General features: G+C 40.0%; 2 protein-coding genes across 6 annotated transcripts in view; both read right to left on the bottom strand.

The window, feature by feature from the left end:
- im:7151449 (complement decay-accelerating factor) overlaps window positions 1-4,488 on the bottom strand; it is a 13,631-nt gene extending 9,143 nt beyond the window's left edge. For all 4 annotated transcript variants that reach the window (XM_032512688.1, XM_032512685.1, XM_032512686.1 and 1 more), the window contains exons 1-5: window positions 4,256-4,488; window positions 2,630-2,815; window positions 2,421-2,520; window positions 1,828-1,898; window positions 1,300-1,482 (exon numbers count right to left, since the gene is read on the bottom strand). In XM_032512688.1, coding sequence (XP_032368579.1) covers window positions 1,300-1,482; window positions 1,828-1,898; window positions 2,421-2,520; window positions 2,630-2,815; window positions 4,256-4,337 — 622 coding nt within the window. In that variant the 5' untranslated portion in view covers window positions 4,338-4,488. The remainder of the gene's footprint in view (window positions 1-1,299; window positions 1,483-1,827; window positions 1,899-2,420; window positions 2,521-2,629; window positions 2,816-4,255) is intronic.
- Window positions 4,489-8,219: 3,731 nt separating this feature from the next.
- The window catches only part of magi3b (membrane associated guanylate kinase, WW and PDZ domain containing 3b), a 137,813-nt gene continuing 129,089 nt past the window's right edge, over window positions 8,220-16,943 (bottom strand). Inside the window, exons 19-22 of one of the 2 annotated variants that reach the window (XM_032512680.1) lie at window positions 14,897-15,034; window positions 12,997-13,135; window positions 12,030-12,119; window positions 11,626-11,871 (exon numbers count right to left, since the gene is read on the bottom strand). In XM_032512680.1, the coding sequence (XP_032368571.1) occupies window positions 12,070-12,119; window positions 12,997-13,135; window positions 14,897-15,034 (327 nt within the window). In that variant the 3' untranslated portion in view covers window positions 11,626-11,871; window positions 12,030-12,069. Of the gene's footprint in view, window positions 11,872-12,029; window positions 12,120-12,996; window positions 13,136-14,896; window positions 15,035-16,943 lie in introns of both variants that reach the window. The other variant, XM_032512679.1, reaches the window with a different exon arrangement.

The following is a 16,943-nucleotide window of genomic DNA, read 5'->3' as shown; positions in this document are numbered from 1 at the left end:
AAAAAGAACATTGATATAGGAAAACGGGTCAATTTGAAGTTGAAGGTTGAATACAGAGTGTCATCAGTGACACCATGGCAACACCTATAGTATGTGAACTGTACAGATAAACACTGTTTGGGTGTTTGCAAGTTTGATCTTGCAAGCCTGTGCTTATGGCTATTTAAGATCAGAAAGTTAGATCCATGCCTGTGGTTTTACAGGATTTAACTATTCTACAAGTCTCAACATGCTACACTACAACATGTCAAAGCACAACTATGGCTAAACTAAATGTTTTCATATTATGAATATTACAATTTCCAGAGCTTTGAAACTTGCTTTACCCTCGTGTTGTCTTCCCGTCAACCATGCAACTGTTTTTCTGGGTTGAAATTTCAACATTTTGTTGTTTTCTAAACAGTTTTTTAATGTTTTTGTCAATTTTATTGACATTTTTTTGTAGGTTTTTGATGTTTTTTTTTATATTCTGTTCAAGTCAATTTTTTTAAACAATTTCTTTGTTGCTTTTTCCAATATTTTTCATGTTTTTTTGGTCACTTTTTCTGATTTTCTTGGTCAGCTTTTCAGCGTTTAAAAAAGTGTGGTTTTGTTGATTTATTTCCTGCTTTTTTGTAGTTTTTTTCAACGTTCTTTTTTCATAGTTCTGATATAGAGAGTTTTTGTAAACGGGTCAAATTTGACCCGAGGACCACAGGAGGGTTAAGACTTAGCTTGTTGTGGGCCAAGTCACTGAGACTTGGCCCACAACAAGTCTCACTACTGCGTTCTCATTTTCACTTAAAAGTACTGGTCTGATAATTAAACCAAGAAAAGAACAACGTGCTAATATGGACATTATCAAAAGGTTATGTGAGCATTGCTGCTTGGCGACCTGCCAAGCAGCAATGCTTACATAACCTTTTGAATGCAACGCTAATCACCATCCAACTCTTACATAGTTGATGCCCTTGATCACACAAAGCTGGACAGCTGGGGACAGATTTCTCTGCTTTATCTTAGTGTTAACATAACAACATAAATGAAAATGGAAGCAAATGTTCACTGTGATCCTTCACATCTCAAGGCAGTGCCTGCAAGCTGATTTTCATATTGCATTAAAATGAATGGGAACCAGCGGCTGCATTCAAAAATTGGAATGACATCTACCAATTTCTTGTTTGAAAATGGTCTTCAGTAATGTAAAGAAAATTTGTAATTAATGGGTTAAAACATGGAGAACTACTTGTGTGGTCCTACAATAACTTAAACAATCCTTGTTATGCATGCTATGTCTTTCAGTGTTATCGGTGTGCTTACCTTCGCATGCAGGAGGCGGAGAATCGTATCTACCAGTTTCGCTGCACACAATGCTAGCTTTCCCAACGAGTGTGTATCCGTTATTACAGACGTACTGTATGATTTCTCCATATTTTGGTTGATCTTGAGAATCCCATGAGCTTCTGCCATTGGTTACATCACCAGGTTTATCGCATGTTACAACTGAGGAATCAGAAAAACAGGTGTTTCCACGCATTCTTATCACACAATTATTTAGATTAAAAACAAATAATCCGTTACGTTGGCATATAAAATGTGCTGTTTGCTGACTGACAAAGAGAACAGAGAAAACACATACAAAATACTTTGAACACAGCAGAAGAAGAATTTCACAAATCCCACAAAAGTCTAAACCACTGCTTCATGGGTTACATATTTAAAAAATTACTTTTGTAAGAGGAGAGAAACAAGTCATTTGAAAATAGCGGTTGTTGTAGGAATGTTCCAAACAATTGTTTTATTGCTTCTGGTTGTGGCTTCATGAAGTAAAAAATAAGAGACACTTACTACTACAGTTGGCTTTTCCACTCCACCCAAACGCATAGCACTTTCTGAAGCTCGATCCACTGAGCTTGAAACTGTTGAGAGTTGGAAGAATATAAAGCAGGACTGTTTATTGAAGGAGAACTTGATCCGGCAGATATTTGGTAATGGAATGGAAAGTTCATTTAATCTTGGAAACTAAATTCTCCAGTGGTTTAGTCAAGCACTATGTATGTAGCAATAATCTCAATGTTGGCACAAGCAGAGCCAGGTTTCTAATCAGTGAAACCGTAACGTGGCACTTTCTGGCAACTGCTCCATTTATCTTTTAAGACTATTTTGTTTTCTTTAGAAAGTGTTTTTTCTTTAGCCAATCAACCTTGATTTTGGTCATCTTGGTCTATTTCGCAGCAGCACTTTCGGGGTTGACATCTTTTGGCAGTACAGGAAAAAATAGATAGTGTGTATGTAAATGAATATAATTATCTACTGAGGGCTCCCTTTGGCCTGTCACTGGAGCTGCTACATGCTGACACTTGTTTCTCCAAACATAATTTCAGATGTAATTCAACCAGATAGCAATCCCATGGGAACATATTGTATACAATTATACTCACCCTTTATCACATACTACTTTTACTGTATCGCCAAACAGAGTACCAGCGCTGGTGTTAAAGCTCATGTTTGGCTGAGGTCTAGGGGGACCACAGTCCTTCTCTGTAATGTAAAAACAAACAACCACAACATTGCTGCTGGACTTTTAAACCACAATATCTACTGCAAAATGACAGAAATGGGCCGTTTGGTTAAAGTAGACAGGACTCACTTTTGCAGGTGAGATCTGGTTGAGTCCAATTCCCATTAATGCAGGTCATAATCCCAGAGCCACTTTCTATAACATATCCATTCCGACACTCTAAAGTAACCTCAGAACCCTCTAGAAAGTCATTCAATAGAAGGGCATCGTTGGTTAAGACCATATTTCCCCCCTCATGTGGCGTAGGACAGTCGGCTGGGAAAAAAGAGACAAAGAGGCAACATGATCAGCGACAGCTTTTTGTTTCAAAATCACTCAATAAATCAATAATCCTGTAATCCTGTAAGTAAATAAATAGACCTAAAGTAGAGCTGTGGCACCAAATGCTTGCTCTTGGTGGAATTTTTTGGGTCTCTGTGAATTATAGAGTGTGGTCTAGACCTACTCCATCTGCAAAGTGTCCTAAATCATAACGTATGTTATCATTTGACATTATAAATAAAATTGAATGGAATAACAGACGTTAATGAAGTGTTTTTAATCCATCAAGTCTGCTGTTACACATTAATTAATCATTATTAAAGTGTTTTAATCGGTCAAGTCTGCTGTCATACATGAATAAGTCATTAAAAAGCATTTAAAACCATCAGGTCTGCTGTCATACAATAATACGTCGTGAATAAAGTTTTTTTTTAATCCATCATTCTGCTGTTACACATTATGAAGTCATTAAAAAGCATTTTAAATCCATCAAGTATGCTGTCATACATTGATAAGTCATTACAAAAAGGGTTTTAATCTATCTGGTCTGCTGTTAGAAATGTTATATCTTACACATAGTTGTTAATGAATGGATTTTGGTCCAAGAGGTTCTCAATAACATTTTAATTTAGAAGTTTATAAGATGTATAACTGATCTATAAAGAATTATTTTTAAAACAAATAATAAAGCCATTAGGTGCAACTAATAACGCCTTTGTTAAGAAGGGCTTTTAAAAAAGTGATACTGAAAATAAGTCTGTAGACTAGGCTAGTGGTAGGTCTGTGGTTGACTGTGTTCAGTCAACGTTTTACACTGGCATCTTCGTACTTATCTCTTTACCACAGAATATTTCTAAAATATGCAACTATCTCTTGTCTTGACAGCTCATCTCACAAAAGTAGAATACTCTTACGGAGATGACAATGTGGAGTAGGTTTACAGTAGTATTCAATGTCTTATATGCACAGTGGCCACTTTATTATGTACACAGACCACCCATAGCGTCTAGCTTTAAAAAAAGCATACTGTTCAGTTTTGTTGACATCATTGAAAATGCGTAAATTCAACATGTATTACTGAGGTCTTAGTTTAACACTTAACTAACTAAGTAACTAACTAACCAATTAACTAACTAATCAACCAAACAACCAAACAATGAATTAACTACTTACTTACTAAATATAATATAATTAAATGAATTAAAACACCTCTATGACAGTGTCACACAAAAAAAGAACATAATAGGCATTTTAGAAGTTTGCCAAATACTGTGCAGGTGTAATGAAGTGGACACTAGGTGTGTATTACAGTTCTTTGTTAATCTACTGTTATGATCAGAGTAAGCGGCTGTGGTAGTTGACGGCAAATGCAGTGAACTCTCATGTGACTCGGTCCGTTGGTAAATAAGATGTGCGGGGCCATGTGTAACTGACCTGCAGCCGTCACCACAAAAAGGTAAAGTAACAGCAGAGAACCGGCTCGTGCCCGTCCGCAGGTGTCCACCAAAACGTCCATGCCGGGCTAGAAAGCGAGACTAAAGATCCTGGTGCAGGTTCTGTTTCTTTCAGTCCAAGTTCCCCAGATAGCCGATGTAGAGACGTCCCGGTGCCAAGTCTACACTGACACGCTCCTGAACGCACCACTCCTATCCATTTTGTCTTCGGTCAAGTTAACACAAGAACAGGAAGAGAAAAAAAGAAATGCCTTCATAATAAAAGCAGTGACGTTCTCACCAAGAAACAGTAGCCAAATATTTGATCGTGGTATGAACATGTATGGTTGTATATTGCACATTTACTTATCTATGGTAGGCTATTAAAAATATATACTTGGTGTATTTTCAAAAGGGAGACTTTTTACACACACTTCCTTTAGAAAAAAAAAAAAAGGTTTCTACTTTCATAATAAAGTGTTTCACCAAACAAATCTGTTTTCATTAGGGGTGTCACAATTTTGATTTTAAATTGAAAATTGATTAGCATGACCGATCAACAATTGCCCCAGTTCTTTTTTTAGCTCTCTGCCACCGCCTACTTGAGCACATTTGAAGAAAAAAACCCAGGCACAATGCAGATTAGCATTCAGCAAAAGACAAAATCAAAAGGAAAAGTTAGTTTACCGGTAGCCTGCAGTTGCACTTTTCTGGAAAACCACGGTCAATAACGGAGGTAAACCATGAGGGTGCTCCATGTGCATTCATGTGCCCCTCGTTAAATTAATGGTGCATTGAATTACAACGCGTAATTTCTGAAACACTCAAACTGTTGCTTCAAAGTAACATTCAGCCACCTATCTATCTATCTATCTCTCTCTCTATCTATCTGTCAAGTGTCTTATTTTGAAAGGCAAAACAGAAGGTTTCACTTTTAAAACTGTCTTCTCCCTTCATCTTGATGTGTTCCAGCAGCATAGCCAACAGGCACAGACAGAGATCTCAGAGTAAACACATACCACTAAATAAAATGAAGGACATACATTAGTTTAACAACATAGTTAAAGTGTGTGAATGTTCTTTTAATGACAAGTAAATAAACACAAACTGCCAGTGTGTCCACCAATAAGAGCAGCTCAGTAGAGAAGGGACTTCTCCCCTAGTGTTGCAACACCATGGAAACATGGGTGGGGGTGTCCTGGAAAAAAGGGGTATTCCCTCTCTGGGTCCTCCAAACGGGGAAGCCTTTAGTCTATTCTTTTCAGTTCTATTCTATTCTATTCTATTGTTAAATCATATTCTATTGTGGTATATTCTGATACAGACATAGACTTTTGTAAAGTGTCAGCAAGAGAACGTGATACATATCAGAATGATAATTCTATTACATGTTGCCTTGGCAAATAATAATATTGATACTCATACTGCCATAACTACTACTATTACTACTACTACTAATAATAATAATAATCACACAAATAACACAACATAATTGAGGGACTATGGAATGAGGATTCTGGTGTTTTTTGTAGGATATTACAGAGCCTGAGTCACATTCTGGGTTTAGGCTTATTGTCATGGATACATTCCACCGTTTATTTCAACATGTGCCTCATTGCCTCACACACACACTTACTGGGGTAAATTCCAAGGAGTTCACTCCCCCACCCATTTTCAACCACATACGTTTGTTGACAGGGGCCGACTCCGTCCTCCACCCAGAGTTGTCTTAGAAACACACAGACTAACAAGGAAACCTGGCAACAAAGAGCTATTAAAGTTTAGTAGCCTGCATCGGCACTCTTTAGTGATCCAGTGAACCGGTGAGGAAACCCCAGGATATTTTTTTCATTATGCACATTACATCACTAGAAAGTAGGATGTTAAAAGACGTTTGAGATCTCACTGGTCTGCCCACTCAACCCAATACAGTATGACCTGTATAAACTGTGTGGTGCACCTCATGTCTTTTTAAGACGTTCAACAAACCAGCAATAGTTGGTAACAAGTCTGCCAAGCAACTACTTATGGCCAGAGCCTCCAAGGCTGTGGCGGCCTGCGTTGCTTATCTCTCCAAACACCCTGTCCAAGTGAAAGATTAAGACACCTCCCTTCCCAATTACCAACCTAGAAGAATGCATCTGCTTCTCTACATGTCTGATAACGGAGAAAAGAGGTTGCCACCCAAATGTTAGTATCTGTCCGCAGCTGCATAGTTCACCTGGCTTCCTCAAGCTCAGACATACCAATGATGTGATGTAAAGAGCAGCAGGACCACAACTTTTGAATCGTACTTCACATATCTTCACACACATACTACTGTATATCTCTATGACACACCAGATGTTAGCATACAAAGGGCTTCAACAAGGAAAACCTGGTCTCCCTGATAGTCCCATTTCACAAAAAATGCATGACAATACCTTCATGTGACTTATATACCAGAAAAATCCATTTGCAGCAAGAAAAATATCAAATGGAGTATATTTTGTTTACAGTATGCATCATTGAGATAAAGATCTCCTTAAAAAACAACTGCTAATGCACTCCGAAAATGATTAACTAAGTCAAGACATTTTATTCTTCCCCTCTCCAAATGTGCACTGAAGACTTCACTGCAACCTGGTGACATCTAGTGGTATGAAAGATAGACTACATTAAAAGGCTAAAGCTCTGACATTAATTAATTATGACGTACAAATCCAGTTTTCTTCCTGCGTGAAATGTGATCTGCATTGTATGCGTGCTGGGTTGTGCACAAACACAAGGTGAAGGAATGATGGTTACGGCACAAATCTGATTAATATTCATTCATAATATTCATTAAATTTCCATCAATCTAAGCCATTAGTATATCAGCAACTGCTACTAATCCTTTTAGTTTTTGGTTTTACAAACCAAGAAAAAATTGAACATATCTTTGTTATCTAAGGAAATCTGACCCATGGATGCAGCAGAATGTGATGGTTTTTAGACAGAAAAGGCAATAAAATCACATTTAGGTTAGACAAACTAAAAGAAAGAAAAGACAAGGTACAAATCTTTGCAGAACACATCATTTAATGTCCATACCTAAAAAACACAATAAAATTCCAGTCATTTTTCAACAATTTAAGTCAACTATCACTGTTCTGTACAGCCATTAAGGCTTCTCTTCCACGGAGGTCAAGGTCTGGAGCCCTCATCCAAACCAGGGTCAAAGTCACTACCCTAATGTACGCGCCGAGAGATGAATTGTACTTCCACAACAATGACGTATTCAAACCAACGGTTTGGCAACGGGCCTCTCAGGTTTATATTTTTCTAACTGCTTTATTTGATAGAAGGCACGGCAGAAGAGCATCGCACATGCACACCTAAACCCCAGGTTAAAGGTTAAGAATCAAATCCTCTGTCTACACTTCTTTGTTCATAATTTAAAATTAAAATGTATATTTCAGGGACCATGATTTGGAAAAGTTCCCTGCAGCTCATCACATTTGGATTTACAAGAAACTGAAAAGAAACCTGTTTGAGTTATATCGAGGTCAGTATATGACATTCACGCGCGTGTTTCCGCTCTGTGTTCCCACGATTCACGCCTGCTTGTGAAATATGGATTTCAATGCACACGTACAAAGCCCCTGAGCATTCTCTTGTAATTGAAAGAGCGCCTACTTCGTGCAGTGAAGCGCTCTCCCAGCTCTGCCGAGAAAAGCAGTTGGCTACCATGACAACTGGAAATCTGCCATAGTAACAATGACTTATGCAGCTTTGTCACATGACAGTATTAGACACACAAATAATCCAAACATGGAACCAAAATGATCATCCTATGGACAAGTGTGAGAGAAATTTCACATCTTATATACAGTATATTTATATATATGTATATGTGTGTGTGTGTGTGTGTGTGTGTGTGTGTGTGTGTGTGTGTGTGTGTGTGTGTGTGTGTGTCATTTTCAGTACAAGAGGTCCAGTAGGTATTTTTCAGTAAAACTTTATTTTTTCAGTGCATGAACAGAACACCATGTCAAGGTCATAGTCTATCCTTTTTCAACTCATCTTTAAATATTTTCTCTGTTTTTTTTTACATAAAAAAATAATGGAGCAATTTAATATACCTCTATTTGCCCTGCCCCCTCCCCCCCCATCCCCCAAAGAGCACTCAGCAAGTATGTATAAAGGTGCTGTACAATGTACAAACATTTACATCTACTGTTCCTACAGAATGTAGAAGATACCACAAGGATTGTTTTTCTAATGAAGCGATGCAAGGCCACAGTATGATACAGAGATGAGATTAAAGAAAAAAAAAAAAAAGGTCAAAACATAAGCATAAAGAAGTACAACAGTGCAGAGGACATACAATAAAAAAGGGCATTACCCGACCCACCAGAGTGAACTCCCGGTACCTGATTTACTCATTCAACCAACCAAACTATTGCACAATAACCCACCACTGACTGGCTCATAGCGCGTCCTCAAGCCATTCTTTAACCTGAAAACCCCCTTAACCAATCACAGACCTTAACCATCATTTGACTATCACTCACATTGACTTTATCACAGGTTTGCTACTTTACTGTGTTCCCTGAGCTCATCGGAATATGTCTCAATCTCATAAACTGTATTAGCAGGTATGCTGAGTATATTTCCTTTTTCTCTGACTTCACAGCAGAAGCTTCAAACACTCAGTTGAGCGACAGTGAAATTCGACAAGCCCTATTCGCACGGGACTAGTGTTACCAGGGGATAAGCAAAAGTGTGTGTATTTTAATCAAATTTACTGACGTTACGGATACAATGTCAAGGCTCTGTCAAAACATTAATTTACAATGACAACACAGCCAATACGACCCCAAGTCACAGAGATGCTGATTCCAATGGGACTTATATTATCACACAACCACTTTTTGACGAAATGTGGCAGGTAATTTGCAGTAGAATTTTGACTTGACAAATTACAGACATGGCAGAGGATTAAGATCACAGATGATCTCTGTAGTTATTACACTTTGGTCCCCAGGTAGTACAAGTCCTGGGTAAAATGTCTCATTGTAACTGACCCTACGCTTGGAATCAATTGTTCATCTCATCAGCCCAACAACCCTTCAATTATGTAATAGGTGGGCTCTCTGTATGTATTACATCAGTATGCATGCTTAATATCTCAGTAACCCATCACATTGCTCTCTAAGCTCCATTAGCCATGTCAGATAATTATATAGCAGGACTGACAAATACATACATTTAAAACCCCCATTTTTCATTTCTGAGTAGGCATAGGGAAAACCATAAGGGACATGACTCTGAACTTGCAAATTTTTATCAAAATTGCCCTTTTCTGCCTTCAACAGTGAACTTTTTAGAAAAACTGAAATAGCTTTAGAAAACAAGGATAATAATAAAATGGCATTGGCAGCAAGTCAACATCCCAAATTAAATATAAATCTCATGGTCATTCTGTTATGCTACACGGGCAGATGCAGTGCAATGGAATTCAATAGATATTTAAAAGTTAGAATCTGCAAAACATGACACATTCAAATATATTGATATATTATATTTCACAATGAGACACGTTTTGAGCGATTGCAAACATTTGGTACAGCGGTTTGCACGTTTCCTATACATTTCATGAACTACAAGATCCATGGTAATTGCTACCACTGAAGTACATCAGAGGGATGGTGAACGTTCAAATAACATGGGACAAGTCTATATCAAAATGTGGAATGGCTTGGTACAGCTACATATACACATATTATTCTATCATCTCAATAAATGACACACTGCTTGGTTATCACACACATGGTAAACAAGATCTCAAACCACAAGTTTCTGGTCTTTTTAATGATACTGTTCATATTGAGGAGAGTCATGTCTAGAATCATAGAACAGTCTAGAGTCCCCGGTAAAGTGAATGCTTGCTGGATTGTATTAGAAATCTGCCTGGTGTTGAGAGTGAGAACTATAAACAGGATCATCGTCAGTGATGTGCAGAACACGTGCAGTAAAACAAACAGAAGGGACTGCATGCAGTTGAGCAAACGTTGAAGAAAAATCCAAAATAGTCAAAATGTCCCACAATGAGGCCGGGAGCAAAATGAAACCCTAGATGACAGTCACACTTGGTGTATACTACAGCGGGAGAGGCGAGGGCCTATCTCCTTTCTTTGCATATGGGTCATTGCATTGTAATGGGTGAAGCGCTGTTGGTAGTCATCGTTCCACAGGTGGCTCCCAGAATTGGCACATATTCGCATTTCAAAATGTCTGGTCTGGCAATGCTCCGAGCATACCGCACATGCTTGAGTCCCACATCAGAGATGCTGAAGCAGCGGACAAGGCAAAAGGGGAGCTGCTACATGCCAACACGTGATGTCACAGGACTCCCAAACAAAGATGAATCTGGAAATGGTTCAAAGGTAATAATGTTGCACTTTATTACCTCTCTGTTTTTATGGAAGAACTCAGAAAAAAACTACTGATCGACTGTTGAGTATTCTCAAGTCTGGGTGATGTCCTTTCACAAAGGGTCACGAAGGACCTCTGCCTTGGAGAGGATTCTGGCATAGCTGGGCATTTTCCAAGGGCCAGGGTTAATAGGTCCCTTTGGGCTCTGAGGGGTCCCCAGAGAACCGTTTATAGAGGCCACAAAGTCTTCTTTACTACCGACTTCTTTGGAGTAAGACAATGCATCCTCTATTTCTTTCTCCTCTCTTGGTGAAACCACAGAACCTTTTCTACTCCACATGTCTTTAAGCGACAACAGTGACGCTCTTTTGTTGACGGTTTCTTTACTGGTATTCCTGTCTTCTGTGGATTTATACTTACCATTAGCTTCTTTCGGCCCTGAGTCTTTACCTGTCCCTTTCTCGCCGTCTCTGACTGTATGAGCAGGTGTCCTTCCGTGGTGAGATTCTCCTGCCACCCTTCTTTTGAAACTGTGTTGCTCACGGCCAGGCCTGGTCCTTTCTCCTCTCCCTTCCATCTCCCGCCTTTGTGAGTATTTTCTGATCTCAACATTCCCCCCTTTGCCGTTTTTCTTTTCCTGATCCGAGCTCTCTCTGCTGGAAGTGTCTTTTAATCTCGTCTGAGGACCTTGTTGATGCTCTGCACGCTGCAGGGTCGAAGCCGCTCGCTGTCCAGCTTGAGCAGACTTCCTTGGGCTTGCGGATCGTGTTTTTGCCTGTGTCTGAGACATCCTGTCCCTGCTCAGTCTTTCTTTCTGTGCCTGACTCTCAGCCTTTTTGGGACCGTGATGTTGCTCTTTGGCTTTAGGAAATGTCTCCCCTGTTTTCTTTGGGCTGCTTAGCTCTCTGGAGTCTTTTGTGGGCCTGGTCCTCTTGTAGAAGTTCATTTGCTCAGAGGAGGCTGGAGAGAGCCTATCTAGCTCTTGGTCTGCCCACTCACCGCTCTCCTCCACTGAACGTAAACCCCTGCTTCTGCGGGGCTTGAGGCCATGTTGGGAGATGCTGCTACAGCTGTGGGAATGTCTCAGTTTGCTGGAGAAGGGAGAGGAAACAGAGATGGAAGCCCCGCTGGGATATGGAGAGGTCAGGGGTGATGTGTCAGAGTAAAACACCTCTTCGGAATAGCTTGTGGGTGAAATGAGTTTTTGATCATGTTGACCTGTAAAAGATGCACGCATTTTACATGGAGACACCATATAAACACACTTATTAGATGTTCCACACAAAATACAAGAATTGAGGGAAAGAAGGAAGAAAAAAATGGATCATTACTGAGAGGTTAACAGAGGGAAGATATGTGAGAAAGAGAGGAATTACCAAGGTAAAAGAGAAGAGGCCAGTAAAAGCAGTGAAGATGTTAGTGTTGGTGCTCAGTGTAGTAGCACACAGTAGAAGAAGCCGTACTACCTGCATCAGAGGCAAGAGAAAAAGAGCCAAAAGGAAGCAGATGGTTAGTGATTTAATTATTTAATAAATAAAAAGTCAATAAAGAAAGTATGTTCAAATCAATACGGGCAGCATACCAAAATAGGCTCCGGCAATTAGCAAACAAACTGGAGTCATTATCATCAACGTTAGTTGGATTCATGGATTCTGAATGTATTTAACTACTTTCAGTGTTCCCTCTCTGTAAACACATTTAGTAAATAAATCCATTTTATACCACTGTATCTCTGCTCTAATTATAAAGCTACAGCCAGTCGATTGTTAGCATAGCTTAGCATTAGGACAGGGAACCGCAAGCCCAGCTCTGTCCAAGAAAAAACAAAATACACCAACAGGTACCTATGAAGCTCGAAGATGAGACGTTGTATGTCTTTTGTTTAATTCATAACAAAAACAAAAAATGAATAAAAATGAAGTTTTTCAATTAATTTAATAGTTGACAAATAATTGATTAATCTTTGAAGATCTAGTTTTTACATTTGGACAGAGCCAGGCTAGCTAGTTTTCTACTGTTTTCAGTCTTTATGCTAAGATAAGCTAAGCTAAGCTAAGCTAATAGGCTTTCCTTTAAGGAGTGTATATTGAAAACATTGAATATACTTCTCAAAGGAAAGAGATTATTATATGCCATTCATGTATTTGTTGTCAACTAGTCACCAATTACTGACCTTTCCAACTATATTATCCTTCGCATTGTACCAAAATAGTTACAATAGCTTTCTAGGCGCAAAGGTATTAAATGCTTAGAGAAAAATTGGTGTCAGTACTGTGTTATTTCAAAACATGTAATTACAATCTAGCATGTAATTGAATAAATTGTGTGTCTACAGGTACGTACCGCCATCTTGAGCCAGGCCCGCCCCAGGTCTCAGGAGCAGGACCACTTTGCTTCCTCCAGCCTGGATCACTTCAATAGCTCGTGTATGGGAAATGCCGCGTGCCGGCTCCCCGTTAATCTCCACTATCTCATCTCCAACCTGTCAGCAATACAGAAAATCCAATTATTAAACAGAAACAGGTCTGATCAAAGCTTAGCGTTTCTCACTGTGCATGTATTCACACTTTCACTCGAACATACAGAAGTGGTATGCTTTCACACACATACACATCAAAATATTTAAATTGCAGGTTGCGCACGCGCACACACACACACACACACACACACACACACACACACACACACACACACAAACACACACACGCACACACACACAAACACTTGTAATACCTTGAAGGAATAACTCATCATAGAGCGTGTAAACATGTCAGTCTGTTGGGATCTAATCAGTGTTGACATTTCTCTCCACCCTTGGATAGGCAAAGTTATGCCCAGAGACCACAGTCTGGCAAGCCTAGGATTGATTCCCAGCCAGGAGCTTCTATTCTGTTCCCTCACTGCACCATCTCCCCTCTCATCCTAATAATAATAATAGTGTTATAATTTCCTCCCCATGGGCAAATTCTAATTTTGCTGAACCTCTTCCATAGACAGAAAAAGCACAGGGTCAGTTCCAGGAAGACACTGGGACCTCCCTGGAAATGGTCAGTGTCACCCTTAGGACACTTAATGATGGGAAGACGTACATAAGAAAGCAATATGATACAAATCTAGAAATAAAAAAAAAACAAGAACACAAGTAAATCAAATCAGAAAATAGATGCTTAAAGACCATCTCCCATCTCTCTTTATTCGCTGTGTTGATTAACTATGCTAAATGAAAGCAAAAAACAGCAAACACATTAAAGCGGAACGCATCTGCAGCATTTTACCCTCAACACTGTAACTGGCAGTTGCTGAAACACAATTCATTAGTTTAATCTCTGGTGCATTCAGCACACGGCAACAGAAATGCTATTTTTCTTATTTACCTCTCTCCTTAATGAACTAGCAAATGTGCAAAATTAGATTTCAGCAATGTAATACTCCATAAAATAGCACTATCTAACATCTATCTAACAGTACTGAGTGTAACCAAATGAGGTTGCCAGGAATGGATTGACTTTAATTTAATCAAGTTTTTTTTTGTATTTTTTTTACCTCTCGTTAGCTGAAAGCCCCGAGGACGGCCATGTTTATCTGTCGGCCATTTGGTCTGTCTGCCAAAACTTGTCCAGAGTGAGACATCTCACATTACTGGATTAAACCCATGACATCTGGTGCGGATATTCATTGTCCAGAGAGAATGAATCTTAACTGATTCAGGTAAACCCCTGACCTTTCAATGTTAATTTGTAGAAATCAATATGCTTTCCTTTAGCTCAACTGTGCTCACAAGATATCTTAGAACCTGATATGCTAATTTCAAAGAAATGCTCTAAGCACATTCCTTAACACATATTATTAACCCAATGACCTTTCTTGTAGCGCAACCCACTGGCAAACTTTACACTTTTAGCCCCACCACTGTTAAGATGCTAAAAATAGCATAATTAGCAATATGTTGTTCTCTCCATCCAACACTGAATATTGTGCCACTAGTAGTCCTTTAGACATTATGAGTCAGTAGGATCTGGCCACAGGGGCAACTCAACCTTTCCACAGGTCATGGGGTTCATTGAAAACAATCTATCTATATGAAAAAATAAAAACACATATTGTAAAATATGTACAACCACACTTTTAAGTCCCTCAGAGTGTCTCCAACTTCATTCCTCCCCCGAATTTGTGTCAGCAGTAACGACAACCTTTTTTTCAAAATATGTATTATTATAACGATTATAATAAAAGGAGCACTCACATGGATCCTTCCGTCCAGCTGAGCAGGTCCATCCTCAGCCAGTCTCAGGATGTATAGGCCCATGTTGTACTCTGTTCCCCCTCGCAGGCTAAAGCCAAAGCCCCTGGGACCCCTCTCTAACTCCACTGTCAGACAACCCTACACGCATAAAGATAACACTCGGTCATTAATACACTGGCATACAAACACAAATTCATGTGGCAAGATTTGCGCACATGTGCACAAAACATAGACAAAATAACCAATATGCATGCAGGGCTTAATCCATAATTCCTGTGATAAAACATTTTTGTTCAAGGTGCAGTTTCCCTTCAATTGAAGATGCCATTGAAACCCATTCTTGTTTAGTGGTTGCCTGTTTTTATCATCGTCTGTATCTGTTCAGCCCAAAGTTGCCTCGAGATCAGTGAGATCTGGAGAATATTCTATTGCTTAGAAATGTCAATAATGATCCTCGCTCGTCTCTGAAAGGCTTCCTTCTTTGTTTTGATCGGAAAGTAACATTATTCAAAACTAACTGATCCAATTAGAGAAGGCCATTTTTAAAGAAATTATGTTGTGGATACCTAAACTGAATTGCTTACTTTAAAAGTGTACTATGTAAATGTGTGTCTGTGTGTGTGTGTGTGTGTGTGTGTGTGTCAAACTGCACTAATTAGCTCATCTCAATCAGCTCTGTGTCCAGCTGCAATCGCAGGTTGCCATGGTGATGGTAACTCCTGACTCCTGGGTCAGACAGTTCATTTAAGTTCATTCAGTAAAACTGAGGCGCACCTATTAAACCTCGACTTCTCGCTTTAAAAACCTTGAGTAAATCACGAGCAAGTGTTATTATCATGAGAGAGAAAAGACCAGATCAGAAGATCAGCGTATTGACTTTATGTTTGTGTTGTTAAACGCGTGAGAATGGGAGAAGGTTGCTTGAGATATGGTCTATATCCATGGCGTTCCACTTCCGAGATCGCTTAGATGCCGCCAGACATTTCGCTGGAATGTCCCACTTTTCGGCCAGATGTCCGTCACCTTCCGCTTTCTTTGTGTTGGCATTTTAAACTCCGGTGGATTTCTGAGATCTATGGTAAACTGGTCCTCATATCTCTGCAGGGTAAATCCAGACAGCTAGCTAGACTATCTATCCAATCTGAGTTTTCTGTAGCACGACTATAGCAACCTTTGAAGGTACACGTTTGCAACCAAAACAAGTTCCTTCCTGAGACTATTTCGCAGCGACACCGTGGTTCCATCCGGCGCTTAGCACTTTCCAAGTGATTGTGATTGTGCTCGGAAAAACCAGAGCACGTTTTTTGCCCATCCCGGAATTGCTGTGTGGACTAGCCAGACCCTCCTCCGCAGCGCTATGGAGGAAGGTCCGGCAATGCGAGATTACATGGTCTCAGTTCTCATGATATCATGGGAGCCAATGCAGCAGCTCCTGGCCACTGTCACTGTCAGGCTCACACTGCCAAATGTGTTAGTCCGTTCGCTTCCATATCTACATTACATGACAGCGTGAAGAGTGAAAATTTTGGGAATGAGAGCAAGTTTAAGATCATTTTTAAGAAGATTTGACAGGCCTTAGGGCGATCCTACCTCGCGCTGGGACTGCACGGCGTATGAGGCGCGTCCCCCCGGGTGGCGGATGGGGGGTTACACTGTATGGTGTCGTGGACCAACGCAGTCTAAGGGAAGGACACCCTGACAGAAAACCACTGGCCCTCCAAGCTTGGGGGTTGGGCAGAAGGCTAACAACCTACTCCCGGAAAACAAGCCTGTTACAGAAACAACGGACATCATATTGCAAGACAACCAAGGCCGCCCAAAAACAACTTGGCGGCGAATGGTGGAACTGGAACGTAACGGTGCAGGCTGGAACACGTGGAACACAGCACGACGTGCAGCTGCAAACCGAACCCAGTGGAGGAGTGATGTTCAAGCCTTGTGTGCCTCCTGGCACGGAGAGAATTAAGTTAAGTTAGGGCGATCCTGTATGGTTGTGTATGTTGACCAGTGGACTGATCCCCTCCGATGGGTCTGGGGATGGCCTTAC

This window comes from Etheostoma spectabile, chromosome 4, assembly GCF_008692095.1.
Source record: "Etheostoma spectabile isolate EspeVRDwgs_2016 chromosome 4, UIUC_Espe_1.0, whole genome shotgun sequence".
Classification (NCBI taxonomy): domain Eukaryota; kingdom Metazoa; phylum Chordata; class Actinopteri; order Perciformes; family Percidae; genus Etheostoma; species Etheostoma spectabile.
The sequence above is the reverse complement of the archived record's forward strand: the minus strand, read 5'-3'. Positions and strand labels throughout refer to the sequence as shown.